At 38.4% G+C, this 9,075-nt stretch overlaps 1 protein-coding gene across 1 annotated transcript in view; it reads right to left on the bottom strand.

The window, feature by feature from the left end:
• Window positions 1-435: 435 nt before the first annotated feature.
• The window catches only part of UCHL3 (ubiquitin carboxyl-terminal esterase L3 (ubiquitin thiolesterase)), an 18,656-nt gene continuing 10,016 nt past the window's right edge, over window positions 436-9,075 (bottom strand). Inside the window, exons 2-5 of the mRNA XM_008942925.1 lie at window positions 6,870-6,998; window positions 2,666-2,822; window positions 2,198-2,283; window positions 436-506 (exon numbers count right to left, since the gene is read on the bottom strand). Of these exons, the coding sequence (XP_008941173.1) occupies window positions 444-506; window positions 2,198-2,283; window positions 2,666-2,822; window positions 6,870-6,944 (381 nt within the window). The 5' untranslated portion in view covers window positions 6,945-6,998 and the 3' untranslated portion in view covers window positions 436-443. The remainder of the gene's footprint in view (window positions 507-2,197; window positions 2,284-2,665; window positions 2,823-6,869; window positions 6,999-9,075) is intronic.

Here is a 9,075-nt window from a genome sequence, read left to right as displayed (position 1 = left end):
ATCAGTGAGAATTTATCTGAACTAGTATTTGTACACAAACAGCACATACACAAAGGCAAATCAAGTACTGTATTATTTATTTATCTGAAATAAAACTTTTCAGAGGCTTGCAAAAAATATGTTCCACTTATATGATTACTATGGATCTTACAGTCCCACCTACAAATTTGCAACAACAAACAAACCTCCGTTTTAATTTAAAAAAAACTCCTGCTGGCTGTTTAAAGATTGAAAAGAATGTCCATGTTATATAAAAGCTTAAAACCAACCAAACAAAAAACCCCAGTAAGTTTCGAGTTTGGTTCCCCCAACAACACTGCTTGAATTTGTGCACTGATTTTTTACTAATGACACAATATTGCAAACCAATCCATTTCACTGTAAATCTTATATGGTTTCATCCAAGTTATAGTAAATGTGAAGTAGGCCATAATAAAGATTTTTTAAAAAGTGAGTACCTCAGTCTGACCTTCATGGGCACTGGATTCATGAGTGACACGAATAGCCTGAAATTAAAACATATTGTTATCAGACTTTAAATGAGAGACTGTTTTAAGAATTGCTGCATATTCTTCATTTCATCAAATGCCATAGATGTAACTATTTTTGTTCAGTGATTGTAATAAATAAATACAAAATTTGTAAACAATCTCCCCTTAAAAGGACCTCAAAGATCAGTATTTCAGGTTCATCACAGTCAATTAAAATCAAGTATCTAGTAGTTTGTAACAGCGCTTTTACACACAGAAAACACTACAGGCAAATGGTTTTGTTATATATTGCTTCTTGAGCAGTCAAAATACTTTAGATAGAAGCACTGAGCAGACAGATTGTGTCCAGTATTTCTACAAAAAACATTACAGAACCTCTACTGTTTCTGTTTGTTACTATCTCGCTCGGTCATGTTATTCCCAAGGGCTTCACAATAAAGTGAAATTAAGCAGCAAAAGGACCATCCTTTCACTGATACAGATTCACAGAGTGTTAACGGTTGGAAGGGACCTCAAAAGATCACCTAGTCTAACCCCCCTGACAGAGTAGGACCCCCCTAGAGCAGGTCACATGGGAACGCACCCAGGCGGGTTTTAAACGTCTCCAGAAGGAGACTCCACAACCTCTCTGGGCAGCCTGTTCCAGTGCTCTGTCACCCTCACAGGAAAAAAGCTTTTCCTTATGTTTCTGCGGATCCTTTTATGTTCCTGCTTGCACCCGTTGCCCCTTGTCCTATCACTGAACATCACAGAGAAAAGCCTGGCTCTAACCTCCTGACACTCGCCCTTTACATATTTATAAGCATTCAATAAGCTCACCCGTCAGTCTCCTCTTCTCTAAGTCAAAGAGACCCAGCTCCCGCAGCCTCTCATGCTCCACTCCCTTAATCATCTTGGTGGCTCTGCACTGGACTCTTCTGAGCAGTTCCCTGTCCTTCTTGAACTGAGGGGCCCAGAACTGAACACAATATTCCAGATGCAGTCTTACCAGGGCAGAGTGGAGGGGAAAAAGAACCTCTGTCAACCTACCAACCACACCCCTTCTAATACACCCCAGGATGCCACTGGCCTTCTCGGCCATGATGGCACATTGCAAGGCCATGGTCACCCTGCTGTCCACCAGGACTCCAGGTCCCTTTCCCCTGTGCTACTCTTTAACAGGTCAGTCCCAGCCTGTACTGGTACATGGGGTTGTTCTCTCCCAGATGCAGGACTCTACACTTTTCTTCGTTCTATTTCATTAGATTTCTCCCTGGCCAGCTCTCCAGCCTGTTTAGGTCTCACTGGATGGCAGCACAGCTTTCTGGTGTGCCAGTCACTCCTCCCAGGTTTGTATCATCAGCAAACTCGCTGACAGTGCACCAGATAGCCCCAGATCAGCTTAAAACTGACCATTAAACTGTATCCTGAACTCAGCAAAAAGATTACGCATACCTTTCTCATCAATTTCAAAGCCATTTTAACCTAAGCCAGTGAATTAATATGGATGAGGAAAGTTGACAAAATCCATTCTGCTGGCTGAGCTATGGGCAGGCAGGAATACTTCAAACTACCAAAGCAGGGTTTTCTTTGTTGCAACTGTCTGATCACAAGCTCATATGCAAAATCGAATTGTTTAAGTGCTGCCCTGGATCAAATCCAAAGGACAGTACTTGCTTATGCAAGTAATTCATATACCATTTAAAATAAAAAAACATGGTACTAACTTCATAAGTTTCTAGATATTTGGCCCTCTCCTCAGGAGTCATCGATAGTGAATCTTCTAGGAACTTTTTCAGTGAAGAATTAGTTTCTTAAAAAAAAAATTAAAAAGACATAATTAATGACACTAATTCCAACTTGATTCAAAGTTTACAGAAAGCTTTTATGCAGTGAAGGATGTAAAGATACAATTACATCAAATCTTTAAGACACTGAAGGCTGACTGCAAGAGGAATTGCTACCTGTTGCAGTTTGCAATGTTTTGAGAGCTTTCATTTATAGATTAGTATGAAATACTGTTTTTATAATTACAGGTAGACAGGTTCTTTGAGCAGAGATTGTCCTCTGTGAACAGTTATATTCAGAGAAAACAGTAGAAAATGTGCCCTTCCCTCCATGCCTCCCCATAGTTAAGATACAAGAAGAGAAAAGCCAACAAAAAAACTCACCCACTAAACAAAAAAAAAACTTACCAAAGTTCATTTTCTCTCTGTTGTTTGCAATAGCATGAATTAGCCCAATTGTTCCACAAGCATTGTTAATGGTCTGCTTCATGAAATACACTGATGATTTGACATCTTGCCCCTTAGCTTTTATTCTCTCTTCTTCTTCTGTTCTGAAGGTTTCATACTAGAAGAAAAGTTACAGACATTTCACAAACAGTACAAATAAATACTGTCTGTGAATATTTCAAGCAAAAATAATTTTTAAAAAGCAATAAAACCAAACCCTCAACCTGTAATTTGAAGTGCTTAACACGTGGCCCAACAAGTATATGTAAGGTTACTCCACTGAACAGCTCTATACTGTTCCTTACACCAAGGCCTTGTCCCCAGCCAGAAACCAGTCACATTTGAGACATCACTCTGAAATATGGGCTATCTAACATAATTTCAAAAACATTCAAAATATTTCCTTGATCTGAGCACCTGTCACCGTCTCTCTTCAATCCATCAAAAAGCATTTAAGGATGGAGGTCTCAAAGCACTATCAAGCAAACCATCATAATTCAGGCATTTAATCAGCATGAAACAGTCTTACAACTTCCATTTTTACATTGCATTTTTTTCCATGAATATGAAGTAAGATTTATATAACGCTCACAGCCTCAAAACAGACCCTTCTAAGCCAAATTCATAAAAGGAATGTTTATTTTCTGTAGTGAAAGATTTTGATTGAACAATCTAAAGTACTTGTTTTGTACAGATCATAATTGACTATAATCTGTGAAACAGTATGTTGGTTTTGTGAGAGGTTTTTTGCTGGTTGTGGTTTGTTGGTTCTTTTGTGAGGAGTCATTTTTTGGCATTTTGTTTGGTTGGATTTTGGATTTAAGTTTTTCACCTCAAACAGAAAAAGAACGAAAGAAAACAGCAAAATGTGCCAAGCAACACTGTTCTTTCTTCCTCCCTTACCTCAAAAAAAAAAAATTAAAGTATATGGGCTTTTTATACAAGTATGGGAAAAATAAAGCTTGAATGCAGATTGTTATCATGGAATTCTTCCTGAAGACCCATAAGAAATTTCTTTCAGACTCTACCATCTATGGCAAATAGAAACAAGAAATTTTTCCACCATCACGATTCCACACTTACAGCTTGTCTGACTGTTCTGAATGCTTTGAGTAATAGCAAGAGCACTAACAAAGCCTTTTAATTTAACACCACTTAATTAAGAAAAATAGCCTTAATGGAGGAAAAAGATTTCATGGAACATAATCTCATATTAGAGAAGGTAAATATAGCTCTGCCATTCACTCCCCCCGCCAATCAAAACAAACTGCATGGCAAAATTCAATATTTAACTGTTGAGTACACTGAAAATACAGTTTTGAGCAAGAGTTAGACCAGATCACCTCAAGAGGTCCCTCCTAACCCAAGCTATCCCATGATATCTCTTCATTGGACCATGCCCAAAATGCCCAATGCTCACAGTATTCACTTTGTCTCAAATCTACAATGCAGTCTAAGAAAGTCAGTGACCTTTAAACTGGACAATAACCCTAAGATTATCTGTATGCTAACAAGAGTGTCTTGCCCTAAAAGTGAGCTCAAGCAAATTGTTATATAGAAAACATGAAAGAAACGAAATTCTAGACAGAAGAACAAAGAATGTAGTAGAAAAGTGCCTATAAAAGCAGCAAAATTAAGAGATGATTTCATGAATATAACCACAGCCAAGAAACACAAATAAAAAATAAATTAAGAAATGCACAATATAGCAAGTCATACTGAAAGGGAGACTGAGGAGGGGGAAAAGTACTCCACAAATACAAAATAATGCTCAAGAGCCTTGAGGAGTACCCACTGACTAGGAAAAGCTTCAGAACTCTGAGACTTCACATGAAAGACACAGCTTTCATACACAGAGGCTCCACAGTTGACAGAAACACTTGTGTTCCTTATGTTTCTGAAGGATTAACATGCTGGAGAAAATCCCAAATATTTGGCTGGTGGTCAGATTTGACTGATTGATGCAACAGAGCATCTGCTGTTTCTCTGTTTCTGTTTGTCATATGCTTCTCCAGGGTGAAATCAGATACACCTTCCGGAAAAAGGGGAAGGTTGTTCCTTCCCATAGGATGATGCTCTCATAGCATGACCCAAGAAAGGAAATTTGCAAAGGCAAGGAGGCAAAAGAAAAGCAACAATCACAGAAGGAGCTCAGACCTGTAGGAGAAGGAGCCAGACAGAAGCCACAGCACAGAAAAAACAACGCCTCAAAGGCAAAGAAAGGAAATTTCCTTAAGAAAGGTGAGGACAGTTAGGAGTTTGCTTCAATTCAGACCTGTCAAGGTGGCTGAAATCAGCCCTGAAAGGACTGTCTGCATAGCTGCTTTGGAGAATTGTGAATGCAAAGGTTTACAGGGCCTAATGAGTAAGAGGACTGATCTAGTCACAGTTCCCCTCATCTTCGTTATAGAAGTTTTAATAGCTAACTGCTTGTCCTTATAAACCACAAGCTGTTTTTGAGGGACATTAAAAGGAAGAAGTTGGGGCTGAGTCATCTTGAACTTTTTGGCTGGCCTTACTAGAATCACTTAAGAGTTTTTTACAAATTGAAGGATCAATATGAGGAAAAAATTTCTTAATAATGAGGATGATGTAGGAGCACAGGTACGGGCTGCCCACAGAGGCTGTAGAATCTCCTTCTCTGGAGAGATTCAAAACCTGCCTGGACACATTCCTGTGCAACTTGCTCTAGGGGAACCTCATTTAGCAGGGGAGTTGGACTAGATGATATCACAGATCCCTTCCAACTCCTACCATTCTGTGAATATGAATCACACATTTCATCCCACATAAAACTCAAGGGAGAGATGCAAGATGGGTATCTTCTCTAAGTAGAAGCATATGATGACAAAAAACACATGGACTTGAAGAGTCAACAAAATCATGTATTTCAAAGTCTAAACAGAGGAAGAGGAGGGAATTCTCTTTTATCCTAGAAATATGCCACATTTGTCTAAGAAGTAAAAGCCTTGTTGGTAGTGATGATTGAACTGAAAGTGGACTGAAGTTTTGTCAGTGCAACAGTATGGAAACTCAAAAAGTAGCTGCGTTTGGTATAGTGTTATACCCTACCTCTTATTTTGCTTATGCTATTGTAGCTTTTCTGCTAAAAGTAGCAGAACCAAGACATTCACAGTGCATATTTAAATTTTAAAAGGGCCTTAAGTTGTCTGTAATAGAAAAACGTGAGGTCTATTTGTCTGCGCTTCTGTATTAGCTTTTCCCACTCCAACTTGGAAAGAAACCGGAAAAATACACGTAAGGTATCCTGGTTTGGGGTGGAACAGCACCAATTCTGTTCAGTGATTTTACTTTTCAGCTAAGTCTCTTCTAACTAGCTGCTCTGTCTGAAGCCAGCAGCACATTCCTGCAGACAGTGCCTGCTTCTAGCAGTGATAACGCTCCATGTTCAGAGTTACCACCAAGGACTGGTGTGCAGACCAAGGTCACTGCTGAATCCTCTGCACCACACAGAGGGGGGCAGAAAGTAAATCCACCTGCAGGGAGGAGGGGCCAGGACAGGTGATCCTACACTGACCAGCAAGGTATTCCATCCCTTACATGTCATATTCAGAATAAACCTGAGGGATCATGAAGGTCAAGCTCTCTTCTTCAATGGTCAGCCCCAGGGGAGGACTCCATCCATTCTGCCTTCGATCCTGATCTGTGTGCTCCTCAATCCAGCTCCTGAATCTGGTTCTCTGCTGCATCATCGAGACTGGGACTCCCCCAGTGCCTGCTCCACAGCATCAGTGGTGACAATCCCCAACATGGGGGTTGCATTCAGTATTGATTTTGTATATATTTGTATATATTTCATTTATTGTTATTATTTTCATTAAAGCTATTTTTAGTTTTCTTCTCCAATCCCCAAGTCTCTCTCCCTTATTCCTTTTCTCTTCCCCTCGGGGAAGGGAAAGGGGTTAATAGAGAGAGTCTGTTATTTGTCTAGTGGCCACCTCAGCCCTAGCCCTTGACATAAGGTTACCAAAAGAAGGTTCTGAAGGGATCATTTAGTTGTTATTGTTTTTAATTAAGAATTCTCCTGAATAAGGTTCGGGTCTCATCTTGATTCTGTTACGACACTAAAGTACAAGATTTAAACTGTTCATTTCCATTTCATTTACAACAAAAGGGATTAGCTGATTACTAAATAAACATTTACCTTTTCTGTTATTGGAAACAGAAGTAGTACTGCACAGACAGGTCTTGGCACCATGCTAAGCAGTTCTGGCTCCATACCATAAACATCTACAAATTGCCAGTCTGGATGTATACCTAACTGTTTGAGAAACTGTAAAAGAAAAAAAAAAAAAGAATAATATTAAATGGGTATGCTCATACACCTATGTTTTTAGAAGCACAGCAGAGTATTCACAGTGTAAAAACCGTTGCAAGAACCCTACTTCCCAAAATTTAAGGAGAATAAAAGAGCTTGAAGTTTCATTAAATAAGGCTGAATAAATCACAGTGCTAACAAAGACACACAAAATCCCCATGTTTTACTTATACAAATAGTTTTATGAAAGGGAATTTAAAACACTCCAGCATTATTAACTAAAGACTTAAAGCATTTCAGCCATTTTGGAAGTGCTTTGTCACAAAGTAAGAAAGTACTGAACACCCACTTGAACTAGAAATCAGGGGTCAGAGAACTTATGAATAAACTTATGATAATATTTGACTCCATAGGTACTTCAGAATACCTGACATCAAATGCTCATATTGGAGCTGCTGGTTTTTAGCAACTCAGAAAAAAATTGTGATCTTCAGTGGCCTTTTGAGCAAAGAGACACAAGATACATATTTTAGTAACTGTGGCTTTTACAGTGTTCTTTTACTTGAAAAACCCTTTCAAACTACGATAGAGTAACATATTTTGAAGTAGAAAATGATTAAGTGTCAGGCAATAATCATGAATCTTCAAGTAATTCTCAGTTACTACTTTAGAACTTCTGAATGGCATCTAATCCAAAGGCTTTCTAACCATCTTTCATATACTGCTGCTGTATGTCACTATACAAAAAGTGATTTTGGATCTTTTACCTAACAGTAAGCCACCTAAGAAGGAGAGACTGTAGCACCTACTAAGCTTCAACAAGCTTACCCTAAAACTGGGTGCGTACTTTTTAATCAGATAGTTGTCTCTTACTCAGGTTATGTACCACACCAACTGTTGCAAAATTAATAACTATGTGATCTAAACCAAGTTGAAATATTTGTGTTATCAGAGCAGACTGAGAAGAACATAACTGAATTCAGAAACTATACACACACTGAATATTCATAATTATAAGAAAAAGCTAATTGTACACTGTAGCAAATCATATTTTGAAACACTATTTCTACTGGTAAAAGAAATATATTTTGAAGAAAAGCTTTAAGATGTGGGAACCCTGTGTATTTCCCAAAAAGTTAGTGTTTCATAACAATATCTTTCTGCTGGATAAAAAACATATTCTATAGGAAAATCTTATCCAGTCACTTCAGTCTCTCTAATTTAAAATAAGGAGAGTTTGCTGATAAATGGCGGCAAATTAAAATGCCTGAAAAAACAAGCAAGTAATATTCCTCTACCCTCACTAATGGGAAAAACAGTGAACTCCTAAAGCACTTCTTCAGCCAGCTCCCAACAAAATTCCACTCCCCAGTTCCCAGTACTGTTCTCAAAAGTGATACTGTAGAAGACCAGAGTAATTTGCCCATTATTTTTCTTAGAGGGGAAAGATCATTTTAAAAGCTTCTTCATACTTCCTTCCCAATGTCATTTCAGGAAATCTATTTATTGATACATTTGCAGTAATGATGTTTAAGAATCACATACGATGATAAGCCAAAATGAAAGGCATAGATAACTCTTCTTTCCATAATCCACTTAGTGAGCAGGTTTACACACCCACAGAAAAATTCAGTAACAATTATGCCATGTTTGAGTAGATTAATACCTACATAGATATAACTGTAAGAAACACCCACAGTTAATATTTCATTAAAACAAAACATGAGAACACTCAACAAAATACAAGTGTCTTCACCTAACATGAGATCCCTTCAAACACCAGCTTCAGCTTGTATTGGGCAAGAGGCACTGTGGTTGTCCTTCAGGAGACACAGCCAAGGGGCTGGCTCTCAATACTTAGGGATAAAAAGGAGACAGTTTCTACAAAGGCTGAATGTGTGGACAACAAGTATTTATAAAGAGTAAGGTAGCTTTTAGCCAGTTACACTTAGGAATAGCTTGTACACGGGGGAAAACCAGCAGAAGATATATAGACCTTTAAGTTTATTGATAGAATGAAGCTGCAGTTTGCAGTGTCTTGAGGGGAAATAAGAGAAAAAAACCAAAACCCCACACTTTACCCTTTTAAATG

This window comes from Merops nubicus, unplaced genomic scaffold (assembly GCF_000691845.1).
Source record: "Merops nubicus isolate BGI_N331 unplaced genomic scaffold, ASM69184v1 scaffold4036, whole genome shotgun sequence".
NCBI lineage: Eukaryota > Metazoa > Chordata > Aves > Coraciiformes > Meropidae > Merops > Merops nubicus.
This window is presented reverse-complemented; position numbering and strand designations above follow the sequence as displayed.